Raw genomic sequence first — 16,351 nt, forward strand, 5'->3', positions numbered from 1 at the left:
GGGAGAAAGGAAAGAGAGGAAAGGAGGAAGAGGAAGAGAAAGAAAGAGTGAGATAGAAAGGATAGAGAGAAAGAGGGAGGGAGAGAAAGGAAAGAGAGAAAGGGAGGGAGAGAAAGGAAAGAGAGGTGAGAGGAAGGAGGAGAGAGAAAGAGAGAGGAAGGAGGGGGAGTAAATTATGGATGTCAGAACTCACGCATGCGTGATAGCGCGTGCCCACTCTTTCTTTCTTTCTTTCTTTCTTTCTTTCTTTCTTTCCTTATTTATTTATTTATTTATTTATTTATTATTTATTTTTTATTATAATTTTTTTAATTATTATTATTTTTTTATTTATAGTTTTCTGCCGCCCAGTCCCGAAGGGACTGCTGCTCAGACACTATACTTTTTCGCCCACACCGAAAAAAAATGAGAGGGAACACTGGGCAGTAAATGAACTGTTGCAAATTGAGGGCTTAGATGTATGTGGTGGTTTCTAGTCTAGCTTTCTTTCTTATTATTATGTCCATCAATATTGAATGCTTCTCTGATGAAAGATAGACTTCTGACATGGTGTTTCCCCACCAGGGAAGTAGTGGCCATTGGAGACTTTACTGCTTGTCACTATATTAGTGTTTTTCATACATCCTTTCAAACAGACTGTGCCAGGAAGAGAACACTGTCTAAAGCTAATTTACAAAGAAGCCGAAATGGCATCCATTTCCCTAATAGGTTGTTAAGCATTTCACAATTATTCTTTTTTTTAAAAAAAAATCCCTGCTACAGATGTAACACACATTTGCAAAGAGCTCATCTTAAAATAACTACGATGGCACTAAATTGAGTTTTGCATTTCCAGATGGAGAGCCAGACATGAAAAATAGCCTTTTGAAATAACATATGGGCACTATTATTAAGAAAATTGGGCTTGTCTGTTACTCAGTCATAACCTTATTTTAAGTGCAGCTTGCACGTGGTGTATTATATTATCTAGGTCATTTGTGTACTTCACAATTTTCCCGTCTGCATAAGGGCTCACTGAAGGAAACATTTGATTTATATGCAAACCTTAGCAATACATGTAATCTTCAACTTAAGATCAAAATTCCAAACTTTATTTAACTCCGAGTCCTCGGAGAGGGGCGCCATACAAATCCAATAAAATAAAATAAATAAATAAATATTGTGGTTATAAGTCAAGGACTGCCTGTAAGAATTTTGGTCATCCAGTCATTGCGGGCGTAAGTCAAAGTACCGAAGGTGCTTTTTCAGGACACTTCTCACCCTAGAGCCTTCTTCAGTTCTGACTGGATGGTGAGGAACAGTTCCAAGAAGGTTCCGCACCCATTTGCGCCACTCAGGTGACCTTGATGACACAAATAAACCTCCAAAAGTGGCCTCAACAATTCTCTAATGCAGAGGTCTCCAACCTTGGCAACTTTGTGAGGCGTGGACTTCAACTCCCCAAGGTTGGAGACCTCTGCTCTAATGCAAAAGACCAGCTACCAGGAATATAAATCTTTTCATTCCCCACCATTCAGTCAGAGTTGAAGAAGCTTTTTGGAGGAGAAGTGAAACATTTTCAGAGAAAAGCCAGAAAGTTCCAATTGCCCCTTGAAAAAGCATCTTTGAGACAACCACGACCCATGTAGTAGGCTGCTATATGGACGGTCTGGTGCACAGTCCCAGTTGGAAAAATGGAGATGTGCACGCATCTCCACGCATTCCCAGTGTGTGCGTACTGACTGAATGGATCGATGGATGCATACATACATACATACATACATAGCTGTGTGCCAAGCTCGAAGTGTCAGAACTCAGAAGAATGACGGGCAACGGCTCCACGTGTCGGGAGTGTTGGCTCTGTGTGCCATTTCCGGCATGCGTGCCATAGGTTCGCCATCACGGTTCTAGGCACAGAGAATCAAATGAACAGCACATAGGGAACTTTCCTTTCCAAATTCCTTTCCAAGCTTCCACGGAATTGGCAGAGATTCTGTTCTCTCAATTAGTCCATTTCTATCACAGCCGATCCACCATGCTGGCTCCTTAATTGAATTTCATTCTGCTTTGTGTTAGTTCCAACGCCTCCCATAATAAAAGAGCTTGGAAAGCAGGGGGCATTTTATGTGAATCTGTCTTATTATATATATATATTTTTTAAAAAGTAACTCTAGAGAAAGATTTAAATTTGTGACATTAGTTTTATTTTAATACTTGCTTTATGATTTAGCCTCTGATCAACCCATTAAAACAGCTATGGAAGCTAAAATACAATTTCTGCACTTGGGTATCCATTCTAACTTTTTCTCTGATTGAAACATATCTCCATTATTTTCACTGTTATAATTCATGCAATCTAAACAGGAAGCCAATTACTATATTTTATTTATTTATTTATTTATTTTGTCCAATACATAATACACATTGAAGAGAATAGATATGTAATAATATAAATAAAGAAAAGAATAGAAGAAAAGATATAAAAGTAAAGGTGAACAAATTTGAAAGGAAGAAAAGATAAATGAGATAAGGAGAGACAATTGGACAGGGGAAGGAAGGCACACTGGTGCACTTATGCACGCCCCTTACTGACCTCTAAGGAACCTGGAGAGGTCAATCGTGGAGAGTCTAAGGGGAAATGTTGGGGGTTAGGGGTTGACACTACTGAGTCAGGTAATGAGTTCCACGCTTTGACAACTCGGTTGCTGAGGTCATATTTTTTACAGTCACGTTTGGAGCAGTTAATATTAAGTTTGAATCTGTTGCGTGCTCTTGTTTTGTTGCGATTGAAGCTGAAGTAGTCATTGACAGGTAGAACGTTGCAGCATATGATCTTGTGGGCAATACTTAGATCGTGTTTTAGGTGACGTAGTTCTAAGCTTTCTAGACCTAGGATTGATAGTCTGCTTTCGTAGGGTATTCTGTTTCGAGTGGAGGAGTGAAGGGCTCTTCTGGTGAAGTATCTTTGGACATTTTCAAGGGTGTTGATGTCCGAGATGTGGTATGGGTTCCAGACAGATGATCTGTATTCAAGGATGGGTCTCACAAAAGTTTTGTAGGCTCTGGTGAGTAGTGTGAGATTGCCAGAGCAGAAGCTACATAGGATCAGGTTAACAACTCTAGAAGCCTTTTTGGCGATATTGTTGCAGTGTCACGTCACCCCCCTAAAATGTCTTTTCTTTAGGTAGACAATACTTAGTTCCCTGAATTGATCATCGTAGAATTTGGTCTCTAGGTCTCTTATGATTTTTATTTCTCTGCCCTGCATAAATAAATAGCCTTCTTCTTTTGATTCAGTCCATATAGGACTATTTCTGCATGTGAGCAGTCAAAGTGAATCTTGGCAATGTCTCAACATGGCATACATTTCTTTTCTGCAAATCAGTGCATCTCTTCAAGATAGATATGAAGTGCATCCACCAAGCCCTAAGGCATAAGTAAAGATAAACAATAAACTCATACCAAGCTTTACTGGAATCGATAGGCTTAGATATTTTGATAATAAAGAAATAAATAATCTTCCAAATCTCAGTGTTCTGTGTGCTGGTTATATCTCTGGGCTTATCCATATTAAATTAATCATAGATGTATTTTAAAGTTAAACAAGGAATGTAGATTATCTATAGTAAAGGACAGAAAAATCTAAAGACTTAAAAATCTAAAAAATGTGGAGACCCCCCCTGCTCTATGAAATGTATGAATTAAAGAGTTAAAGTACTAAAGCACTGCGTTCAAGGCAAGTTAACCAAGGAATTTCTCCATCACTGTTAACCATCATATAGAAAAATAACCTCAATTATAAAAGTCGATGTTGATATTCGGTATATAAAGGTCATATATCTATGAGTGTGCTAATGATTACAGCCTAGCTTGCTGTTGAACTTCCTGTGTTAATCATGGTTTCTTTTTGAATTTCTGCCTAGATATTTATATTTGAAAACAACATCTACTATTGTGCCCACATCGGAAAACAAGCAATCCGTGTAGTCTCCACTGGAAAAGACAAAGTTATTTTTAATGGACTCAGCGATTGGCTGTACGAAGGTAAGATGAGAATTGAAAAGTTGGCTAATTGCTTAATATTTCTGAGATGACCTCTTTCACATTACTAGAAATCACATGAAATAATTATACGATAGGATGGGATTCTGGTCCAATTTCCTATGATGACCGCTCTGATTCAAATTCTGTAAAAACTTTTAATGGAATAAAGTCTACACCCCTGATGGTGAACCTATGGCATGCATGCTGGAGAGCAATTTCTCAGGGCACATAGAACCATTGCACGTTGCTCTTCTGGGTTCTGGTGTACCAGCAATGATGGGCTCCTACAGGAATGGTCAGGTACACAGAACCAGTTGAAAAATTTTGATTTTTTTTTCTTTTTTTCCCTTCTGGGCTCTGGGTATGTTTTTCCTATCAAAGTAAATGAGGTTGAATGTGTATAATTTTAGAAGAGCTGTGTGTGTGTGTGTGTGTACGTATACATACAGTATATATAGTAGATAATGTATATTTTTGTGTGCCTGTGTGTAATATATACATACCTATATGGCCTATATACATAGAATTAAATAGAATATTTTGGATGTTCAGTAATGGTAAATGGGGAGGAAAATTGTATCTCTTTCAGGCGAGGAGAGGTCAGGCACCCAAACCCTAACCCTTGACGTGAATGACGTCATGTTGGCCACCTTTAGAATAGAATAGAATAGAATTTTATTGGCCAAGTGTGATTGGACACAAAAGGAATTTGTCTTGGTCCATATGCTCTCAACGTACATAAAAGAAAAAGATACATTTGTCAAGAATCATGTGGTACAACACTTAATGGTGGTCACAGGGGTCAAATAAGCAATGAAGAAACAATCAATATTAATAAAAATCTTAGGATACAAGCAACAAGTTACAGCCATACAGTCCTAAGTGGTAAGAAAAGGATGATAGGAATGATGAGAAAAACTAGTAGAAATAGAAGCGCAGATTTAGTAAAAAGTCTGACAGTGTTGAGGGAATTATTTGTTTAGTAGAGTGATGGCGTTCGGGAAAAAACTGTTCTTGTGTTTAGTTGTCTTGGTGTGCAGTGCTCTGTAGCGACGTTTTGAGGGTAGGAGTTGAAACAGTTTGTGTCCAGGATGCGAGGGGTAAATATTTTCCCCGCTCTCTTTTTGACTCATGCAGTATACAGATCCACATTGGAAGGCAGGTTGGCAGCCATTGTTTTTTCTGCAGTTCTGATTACAGTGATCCCCCGGGTATTGCGATCCCGATCATTGCGAAATGGCTATATGGTGATTTTGCAACCCGGAAGTAAAAACACCATCTGCGCATGCGCGCCTTTTTTTCTATGGGCACGCATGCGTAGATGGCGCCGGGCAGATCAGCTGCTGGGTGGCTTCCCTGGGTCTTCCCCTCTTGCTTCACTTTAATCTGAAATTCACACTTCAAAATTATTTAGCTTCACTTGTACATTCCACTTGCTGGCGGGAGGGCGAACGGCGGGCATCAGCGAGGAGTTTCCCCACTGCCCACGCAAACTCCTCGCTGCCGCTCGCCCGCCCTTCGCCCGCCCATGCCGTTCGCTCGCACCGCGAGCGAACGGCTTGTCCGCCGCCTGCCTGCCTGCTCGCTCGCCGCTCGCCCGCCCTTCGCCCGCCCACGCCGTTCGCTCGCGCCGCGAGCGAACGGCTTGTCCGCCGCCTGCCTGCCCGCGCGCCGCTCGCCCGCCCTTCGCCCGCCCACGCCGTTCGCTTCAGGACTCAGCTAGGAAGCGGCGCGAGCGAACGGCGTGGGCGGGCGTACGGGCAGGCAGGCGGCGGACAAGCGGCGGGCGCGGCAGCAGCGAGGAGTGGGCAGCCGGTAAGACCCCCAGCGCCGCGAGCGAACGGCGGGCGGCGGGGAAACCCCAATCTTCGGCTCCTCGCTGCTGCGGCGATAGTAAAAACACCATCTGCGCATGCGCAGATGGTGTTTTTACTTCCGCAGCGCTACTTCGCGAAAAACCGGTCATTGCGAGGGGTCCTGGAACGGAACCCTCGCAATAATCGGGGGATCACTGTATCTTCTGAAGTCTGTGTCGGTCCTGTTTAAGCTAGTCAGATGATGTTTAAACCACTCCCGCTCACATGATGGTCAAACCACTCCCGCCTGGTCACATGACCAGCAGGCCACACCCACAAAATAAGCCACGCCCACAATGTGGTAGTGAAATTTTTTGCAGCCCTCCACTGTCTGCCGGGTTTTCATCCGCATGGGCAAGCCAAAAACCAGAAGTCTAAGGCAGTGTTTCCCAACCTTGGTAAATTGAAGATATTTGGACTTCAATTCCCAGAATTCCCAGAATTCCCCAGAAGTCCTTCTCTTTTATTTCCTTGCAATTTGTACACTTAGGACTTCCTCTTAGTTAAAATCATTTTTTTTAAATTTTGAAACAGGGAATAACAAAAAAGACAGCTTTGTTCCATCTTCACTGTGACAGTAATTTATAACAGCTCTCAATCATGGTGTATGTATACAGTGATCCCTCGCCACTTCGTGGTTCAATACTTGTGGCTTCGGTGCATCACGGGTTTCTGTGAGAAGCATGTGCATATGTGCGGTCAGGGGCTTGCAGTGTCTGCCGGGATTCTAGGACTGCCCGGGGATCGGGAATAATTAATAATAATTAATTAATTAATAATAATTTTAATAATAATAATTTATTAGATTTGTACACCGCCACTCTCCGAGGACTTGGAGTGGCTCACAACAAACAATACAATATAAAAATCCAATATTAAAAACAATATTTAAAACCCTTATTAAAAACAATCATGCAATCCAAACAAATCATACATAAAGCAGAACAGCCGAGGGGTATATCAATTTCCCCATGCCTGGCGTCATAGGTGGGTTTTCAGGAGTTTACAAAAGGCAAGGAGGGTGGGGGCAGTCCTAATCTCCAGGGGGAGTTGATTCCAGAGGTTTGGGGCCACCACAGTGAAGGCTCTTCCCCTGGGTCCCGCCAGCCGACATTGTTTTGTCGACGGGATCCGGAGAAGGCCAACTCTGTGGGACCTAATTGGTTGCTGGGATTCGTGCAGCAGAAGGCGGTTCCAAAGTTATTCTGGTCCGATGCCATGAAGGGCTTTATAGGTAATAACCAAGCTGTGGCGGAGCTGAGGGGGAAGCGAAAGGCTTATTGTCCTCTGCCTTGGTGGGTCAGAATGAAGCAGAAGATGGGGGGAGGCCTTGGCGACTGGAATTCTAGGGCTACCCAGGGGTCAGGAGGCTGTGGCGGAGCTGAACAATGCCATTTGGTGGGACTCAGGGGAAGAGCCTTCTCTGTGGTGGCCCCGACCCTCTGGAACCAACTCCCCCCAGAGATCAGAATTGCCCCCACCCTCCTCGCCTTTCGTAAACTTCTCAAAACCCACCTCTGTCGTCAGGCATGGGGGGAATTGAGATATTCCCTTCCCCCTAGGCCTATACAATTTATGCATGGCATGTTTGTGTGTATGTAAGTTTTTTTAAATGAGGGTCTTTTAATTATTTTAAATATTAGATTTGTTATGTGTTGTTTCATTATTGTTGTTAGCCGGCCTGAGTCTACGGAGAGGGGCGGCATACAAATCTAATGAATGAATGAATGAATGAATGAATGAATGAATGAATAAATAAATAAATAAATAAATAAATAAGATCACGTGAAGTGTTAATGCCACTTTGTAAGGTCACACTTGGAATACTGCATTCAGATTTGTAAAAAAGATGTTGAGAAAGAGTGAAGAGAAGAGCAACAAAGATGATTAAGGGACTGGAGACTAAAACAGTTGCAGGAACGTGGTATGTCTTGTTTAATGAAAAGAAGGACCAGGGGAGACATGATAGAAGCCTTCCAATATCTCAGGAATTTCCACAAAGAAGAGGGAGTCAACCTATTCTCCAAAGCAGTGTTTTTCAACCAGTGTGCCGTGGCACACTAGTGTGCCGCGAGACATGGTCAGGTGTGCCGCGAAGCTCAGAGAGAAAGAAAGCAAGCGAGAGAGAAAGCAAGAGAGAGAGAGAGAAAGAGAACAAGAGAGAGAAAGAAAGCAAGAGAGAGAGAAAGAGAGAAAGAGAGAGAGAGCAAGAGAGAGAAAGAAAGCAAGAGAGAGAGAAAGAGAGGGAGGGAGGGAGGGAGAGAGAAAGAGAGCAAAAAGAGAGGAAGGAAGGAAGAGAAAGAAAGAGGGATGGAGAGCGAAAGAAAGAGGAAGGAAGGGAGAGAAAAAGGGAGGGAGAAAGAAATAGACCGAAGGGGAGGAAGAGAGAGAGAGAGAATTTTTTTGTCCAAACTTTTTTTACCCCCACCCCCACCCCCCCCACCCCGGCTCAATGTGCCCCAGGGTTTTGTAAATGTAAAAAATGTGCCGCGGCTCAAAAAAGGTTGAAAATCACTGCTCCAAAGCACCTGAGTGTAGAACACGATGCAATGGGTGGAAACTAAACAAGGAGAGAAGCAACTTAGAACTGCGAAATTTCCTGACAGTCAGAACGGTTGACCAGTGGAACAGCTTGCCTCCAGACATTGTGAATGCCCCAACACTGGAAGTTTTTAAGCAGATGTTGGATAACCATCTGTCCTTAGTGGAGGGTTTCCTGCCTAAGGAGGGGGTTCGACTAGAAGACCTCCAAGGTCCCTTCTATCTCTGTTGTTGCTGTTGTTATTTTTAATATTATTGTTGTTGCTGTTGTTGTATGTTTAGCTCAACTACTGTTCTCTGTCTGATTTATCCAGGTGGGCTGATACTTTATAGTCTGTTACACTTAGTTTTAATCCTCTGTGGGCTTCAGGCTTTTACATCAAAATATCTAAACTCCTTGGAAAAGATTGGCGCCCCAATCTGAAGACCGTATTATTAAAAGTTAGGTGACGTGTCCATTTCCATTTCAGTTGCGGCCGGTTTTAATTAAGACCTGCCCTCGCTCGCAACTTTCAGGGTAGCTGTTGTTTTCTTCTTTCTGGAATGCCAGGAAGCATTTGCACGCCGTTGTTAAGCGATGATTATTCTGTCAGCAGAGCAGCGCTTGTGTTTCCAGGAAGGCCATGCTGGATCAAATATGGCAGATGGTCCTTTCACATCTGCTTATAGAGTTATAATGCAGTGCCAAGTTGTATTTCCAGCTACATGGCCTCTCGTATCGCCCATCAATCAAAAGTTGCTTTGCACAGCCAGATCACAAAGCTCCTTTCGGCATTTCTTGGAAGATGAGGGGAGGGGCCAAAATGAATGAATGGAATAATGTGTCAGGCTTGGTGTGTTGTCAAAAAAGCCCAGGCCGTTCTTTCAGCCTCCTTCTTTCCTGCCTGAGTGACCTCCTTCACTGTGCAAGAGGAGAGACAGTATCATCAGTTGTTTGGTTCAGAATGTGAAGATGCTTTTCTTGAGGGGTTATGTTGGTATGTCTCGGTATAGCTAGGCTATGAGACCTTTGACATACTCTGAGCAGAGAATTTTAACAGAGTGTGGACGTGTGGTAAAGCCAAAGAAACAAAGACACATACTTAGTTATGCTTAATAAGTACTATTTACATATATACAAAACAGAAACAATCCATAACAAGCACTAAGCCATACAATATAATAAGCACTAAGCAAACACACTCCCCCCTCAAGGCAAATCAAAAATGAATGAGCGTTGAAGCATCATTGAGGGAAGGAGTACTGGCGCCCTCTTATGGCGAACCAACCTAAAATATTTAAAGGGATAGTACAAGAGACTACAATAGGTAGTTTACAATGGCAAACCCTAACAACCATGTACCTTGTCCTAACAGGTTACAAGTGTAACTTCCCCTGCAAAGCAGCGTAATAAGGGAGTAAACAGGCAGCTTCCTGTTAGTAATTGTAATCCCGGGTGATATTTCATTATAGTACCATATAAGGTGAAATGTAAGAATGTATTACCATATATCAGACCTGGGCAAGATGCGGCCCACCCACTGTCTGTGACCGGCCCATGGAGGTCGGTCCAACTTTTCTAGATAAGAACCGGGTGTTCAAGATATCATATATCATATATCATATATCATATATCATACATAATCATACATAATATAATATATAATTATAATTTATAATTATAATATAATTAAATCAGTTCTACCCAATAATATACAGTATTGGGTAGAACTGAGTTAATTATATTAGTCCGGCCCTCTAAAAACATCCCAATTTCTCACATGGCCCTATGGCAAAATTAATTGCCCACCCCTGCCATATAACTGTGTGTGTGGATCGCAAGGGAGAAAGACTCTGAAACGTGTTGGAAGGTAAGAGACGTTTCAGTCCCAAAACTTTTGAAATAATAACAGGACTATATGGAAGGAGTAAGCAGTTCCACCCAATACTGTATATTATTGGGTAGAACTGAGTTATGTAGAAAAAATTATTTATTTATTCAACTTCCATGCCACCCAATTGCGAAGGACTCGGGGTGGCTTACAAAATAATATAATACAATACAAAAAATATACAGCAATAAAAAGAAGTTGGATATAATATTTAAAAACTACACCCCGTAATAAAACCCATTTATATTTTTAAAAAACCAGTCATAATCATATGCATACACACCATTCATTCAGTTTGGCCATGGAAGATGTACAATTCATGGCCCCCATGAAAGGCCAGTAGGATGGGAGCAATGTGGACATCGGGGGGGGGTTGTTCCATAGAGTCGGGGCAGCCACAGAGAAGGCCCTCCCCTGCAGTCCCCTCAACCTGCATTGTTTAGTCCAGTGTTTCCCAATCTTGGCAACTTGAAGATATTTGGACTTCAACTCCCAGAATTCCCCAGCCAGCATTCGCAGCAACTTGGCAGCAACTTGAGACAGGTTGTAAGTCGCTTTGGGAGGGGAGAGGTCAGTTGTAACTTTGAACAGCTGTTAAGTGACCAATTGTATCTCGAAGTCTACCTGTATATACTGAGAGAGATACACAAACATAGGCCATTTATTTTATAAGTCCAGAATTTTCACTTTAAAATGCGAATGTTCACTGGCATTCAAGATACGTTTCCTTGCACCCTTCCTAAATCTGCCATCGGGTAAAACTTCTCTTCAAAACATTCACTCTTAAGTTTTCTCACGATGATACGGAAAAAATACAGTCAAATCAATCAGCAATGATGTAATGGAATAATCTACTTAGTGAATTTAGCTAGGAGGCTACAGGGCAGAGAATCAGATTAATTGTAATATGAAAGGCTAGATTATAATGATTTTTGGGAGCTAAAATAGGCATTAGCCATCCATTTGTAGAATCTATTGTTAGCTATGACGGGAAGACCTTTTGGATGTCCCCCCCTGCAATTAACTTCAGCCCAAGAGACAGCAAAACTATATAAAAGATCTGATAAATTTTGGACTTTTGGGGGGGGGTGAAGTATGATGGACTGGTGATATGCCATGCGAGAATGAACTCCTGGCATCGTAGATAATATGGGGAAAATTAACTCTTAGAAGAGTAATAGTGATTAAATCAAGGCCAAAGTGTGCTATATTATTAGAACAAACCCATTGATTTGCAGTGGGATCTGTTTTCTTCTTTGCTCCTGGCATTCTCTTAACTGATTTGCCTCTTGAGTTATCGGAAATATTTTCCTTCCTGTTTTATTATTCTGTTATTATTATTATTCATCCCTTTTGGTTTCTGTACAAAAACAGACACAGGAACAACCATTACCTACAGCAGTGATGACAAACCTTTTTTTCCTTCAGGTGCTGAAAGAGTGTGCATGCGCACTAACATACATGCGCGAGTGCCCACACCCATAATTCAATGCCTGGGGAGGGCAAAAACTGCATTATTATTGTTGTTGTTGTTGTTGTCAGTACCACACAGCAAACGAAATCACCATGCTGGATTTCGTATTTCATCACCAGTCGGGCACTTCCCAAGCACCTAGGACTGCGTGATGTAGTGGCAAATTATGTTTGCCGATCCCAGTAAAGCGGTCTTTTGCAATTGACAGATGGAGATTTTGTCAATTCCGATGGTTCTCAAATGTCCGCTGAGATCCTTTGACCACTGGAAACACCTTCACTGGCTTATGCCAGAATCATTGCAGCTCGACCTTTAGATCTTCGTATTTCACTAATTTCTCCAGCTGCTTCTCCTCAATTCTGCTGTCTCCTGGGATTGCAATGATGATCATCCATACTTTCTTTTTTTCCACAATCATGATATCTGGCGTGTTATGCTTCAGAATTCGGTCAGTCAGAAGTCGGAAGTCCCACAGTAGTTTTGCTTGCTCATTTTTGACCACTTTTTCGGGCTTATGATCCCACCAATTCTTTGCCACTGGTAGATGGTATTTCTGGCACAAGTTCCAGTGGATCATCTGTGCCACAGCATCATGTCTATGCTTGTAGTCAGTCTGTGCAATCTTTTTGCAGCAGCCAAGTATGTTGTTATTATTATTATTGTTGTTGTTGTTGCTATTATTATTATTATTATTATTATTATTATTATTATTATTATTTCCCATCATCTGGAGGCCAGAAACAGCCTGTTTCCCAACTTCTGATGGGCCCAGTAGACTCGTGTTTTGCCCTTCCCAAGCTCGAAAGGCTTCCCTGGACCCAGGGGAGGGTAAAAACGCCCTCTCCTATCTCCCCCAGAAGCTCTCTGGAAGCCAAAAAATCCCTCCCAGAATCTCTGTGTGAGCCAAAAATCAGCTGGCCGGCACACACATGCACGTTGGAGCTGAGTTAGGGCAATGGCTCGTGTGCCAGCAGATATGGCTCCATGTGCTACCTGTGACACTCGTGCCATAGGTTCGCCATCACTGTACTAAGGGAAAGATGAGCGCTGGGATAATAGTTCCACTTCAAAACCCATATGAATATGAAATTCGATGCATTTTGAAGCAGTCGAATGCCCAGATGTGGCTGTAATCCACTTTGTTATTCATTTTTTAAAAGACATGTTTAAATATCATTTTACCTGAGGAGGTGTCTCTACAGTGAAAGGACTTTAAGGAAGCAATCTTCCTTAAAGAGTGGTCTGGAAATCCCAGATGGAACGGAAAGGAAAAGACAGCAATCACTGGAGCCTTTTCTGCTACAATCCGACTTCTCTCCTTCCTGAGGCAAGGCCATTCCTCCTAAACACCTCATAAAAGGATTCCAGAAACCAACCTTCCTTCCTTTCTCCCTTCTTTTCAAATAATATTCATAGTACTTTCATATCCTGGTTTATGTTGCCTACAAGGCATGAAGATCTGTTACCTTGAAAAATTGGGATATAAATAATTATAATAAAAACAACCAGCTGAAGTGGCATTGGATTGTTTGAGGGGGGGAAAAACAGGCCTTAAAGGTTTCTTAGCTGACACTTTGAGCTATTGTACTTGTGCATTGCTGAGAATTTCTTGCTGCTTAGGGTCACCTGAACATTTATCCATCATATAAATATCTTACGGAAGAAGCAAGGTTTGTAGCAGGAGAGTCAGTGGGCAAATCTTGGTGTTAGTTTGTGCCTCAAGCACCATTGCTGAGTTATTTTTGCTCCTGAAGTGATAAGTAACCTAAGAAATAACCCAGAACGATCAGCCAATAATTACTTTTTTGTGGCTTTTATAATACTTACTGAATTGATGCCTCCTATTTACTTTACTTACATTTTTCCTCATCATTCCTATCATCCTTTCCCACTTAGGACTATATGACTGTAACATGTTGCTTGCATCCTAAGATTTTTATTAATGTTGGTTGTTTCTTCGTTGCTTATTTGACCCCTATGACAATCATTAAGTGTTGTACCACATGTTTCTTGACAAATCTGTATTTTCTTTTATGTACACTGAGAGCATATGCACCAAGACAAATTCCTTGTTTGTCCAATAAAGAATTCTATTCTATTCCATTCCATTCCATTCTATTTTTTACAAAGAAGGATACCACAGTTTTGTTCAGTTGTATTAGCATCCTTCGGTCTCGAAAGACCATGGTATCATGTTCTGGATTCCGCAGAGCATGAAGCCTGGGTAGGTTAGTATGGAGCAGGGGTCCCCAAACTTTTTACACAGGGGGGCAGTTCACTGTCCCTCAGACTGTTGGAGGGCCAGACTATAAAAAAACCCCTGCAGTTTTCTTAATGCCGCTGCTTTGAGGGAGGAGGAGGAGGTGAAGTGGAGCAAGTCCCCAACTCCTTGCCGAGTTTTCTCTTTCTTTCTTTCTTTCTTTCTTTCTTTCTTTCTTTCTTTCTTTCTCTCTTTCTTCCTCTCCTTTTTTTCTCTCTCTCTCTTTCTCTCTCACTCTCTCACTTTCTTTCTCTCTCTCTCACTCACTTTCTTTGTATCTCTCCCTCTTCCTTTCTCTCTCCCTCTCTATTCCTTTCTTTCTCTCTTTCTCTCTTTCTCTCTGTCCCTCTTTCTCTCTTTCTCTCTCACTCATTCTCTTTCTATCTCTCCCTCTTCCTTTCTCTCTCTCTCTATCTCTCCCTCTTTTTCTCTCTCTATCTCTTGCTTTCTTTCTCTGTCCCTCTTTCTCTCTCTTGCTTTCTTTCTCTCTCTTGCTTTCTTTCTCTCTCTCTCTCTCTCTCTCTTGATTTCTTCCTCTCTCTCACTCACTCTATCTCTCCCTCTTCCTCTCTCCCTCTCTATCTCTCCCTTTCTTTCTTTCTTTCTCTCTCTCTGTCCCTCTCTCTCTTGCTTTCTTTCTCACTCTTTCTCTTGTTTTCTTTCTCTCTCTCTCTTTCTCTCTGTCCCTCTTTCTCTCTTGTTCTCTCTCTTGCTATCCCTGTTTCTCTCCCCCCTCTCTTGCTCTCTCTTTTTCTCACTTTTTCTCTCCTTTCTTTCTATCTTGCTCTCTGTCTGTGAATCTCTCTCTCACTCACTCTCTTTCTCTCTCTCTCTTATTCTCTCTTTCTCTCTTCCTTACCTCTCTGCAGAGGCCGGGGGGCAGGGAGGCATGGCACCGGCACCTCAAAAAAACAGAAGGAATGGGCAGGGAGTGGCGCAGGATCTTAAGTAGGGTTTATTTGGTGGGGGCTTATATTAGGTGCACATGTAAAAGCATGCTAGGTCTTATCTTCAGGAAAACACGGCATTTATCTATCTATATATCATCTATCTATCTATTTATCTATCTATCTATCATCTATCTAACTATCTATCTATCCATCATATTCCTATGCCGCCCTTCTCCTGGGACTCAGGGTGGCTCAGTAAACAAATATAAAAGCATGAAGAAATCTAATATTAAATACTTTTTGAAAATCTCAATACTCAAAGCACGTTAAAAAATCTACATTCCAAAACCCTTTATATTAATAAACCAATCATCCACATTCATATCATACTTCTCTTGTAGGCCCAGGTAGATGTTAAAATTTTGATGGTCCCAAGCCTGTCAGCAGAAATGCATTTTCAGGGCCTTATGAAAGACTGGGAGGGTGGGCAATTTCCAGAGGGAGTTGATTCCAGAGGGGAGGGGCAGCCACAGAGAAGGCCCCGCCAGACAGCCTTGCCTGGCTGACAGGACCTGGAGAAGGCCAACTCTGTGGGACCTAACTGGCCACTGGGATTCATAGGCCACTGGGATACATTATTCTATGTTCTTTTTTCTAAATAGATTGCTTAAATAGGTCAAGACTGTTGATTCTTCACATAGGTTGAAACATCCAGTAAGGAAGAATAAATTCTTATCTATCGTTCCCTGTAGTACATGCAGCATTTGCTTAGAGAATTTTGAGTAATATTCCAGTTGCAATCTTGCTGGATATTTAAATACCTTACAAGCCTTAAGAAATCAAATCATCTCTGAATTTATGCTTCTCATTAGGTTTATGGTCGTTTGCAGCTCGTATCAGTGAAAGCTAGCACAATCTGACTTAATGTTCAATGGCCCATCTTTGCTTTTAAGTGATATTATTGCAATTTTCATTTGTTTCACAAGATCCTAAGCGTGATATGAATCAATGGAGGCAGTCAGAAAGTTCATCCAGGCTGAACAGACTGCGAATTTTCCATTAAAAAATGAAGGCTTGAAAAAGTTCATGTCTTCTCTAGTAGCAATCTTCCCCCAAGCCATATACATACATTAACTATTTATGGTCAGTGGTGAAGATCAATTCATTTTGTGATGTTGTGATTTTGTAACCTTTGCTTTTAATTGTAAGTAACTTGACATAATGATGATGAATCCCAACTGTTAAAAAAAAATACCATCTTTTTCGGAGTAAAAGACGCAGCAGAGTATAAGAGGCACCTTAATTTTAGGGGAGGAAAATCATCGACATCGCAATCCCAGGGGACAGCAGAATTGAGGAGAAGCAGCTAGAGAAATTAGTGAAATACGAAGATCTAAAAATCGAGCTGCAACGACTCTGGCATAAGCCAGTGAAAG

General features: G+C 41.8%; 1 protein-coding gene across 3 annotated transcripts in view; it reads left to right on the forward strand.

Moving 5' to 3' along the window:
* DPP6 (dipeptidyl peptidase like 6) overlaps nucleotides 1-16,351 on the forward strand; it is a 571,062-nt gene that overhangs the window by 485,438 nt on the left and 69,273 nt on the right. For all 3 annotated transcript variants that reach the window (XM_070728861.1, XM_070728858.1, XM_070728859.1), the window contains exon 8: nucleotides 3,903-4,023. In XM_070728861.1, the coding sequence (XP_070584962.1) occupies nucleotides 3,903-4,023 (121 nt within the window). The remainder of the gene's footprint in view (nucleotides 1-3,902; nucleotides 4,024-16,351) is intronic.

Source organism: Erythrolamprus reginae, chromosome Z (assembly GCF_031021105.1).
Source record: "Erythrolamprus reginae isolate rEryReg1 chromosome Z, rEryReg1.hap1, whole genome shotgun sequence".
Lineage (NCBI taxonomy): Eukaryota > Metazoa > Chordata > Lepidosauria > Squamata > Dipsadidae > Erythrolamprus > Erythrolamprus reginae.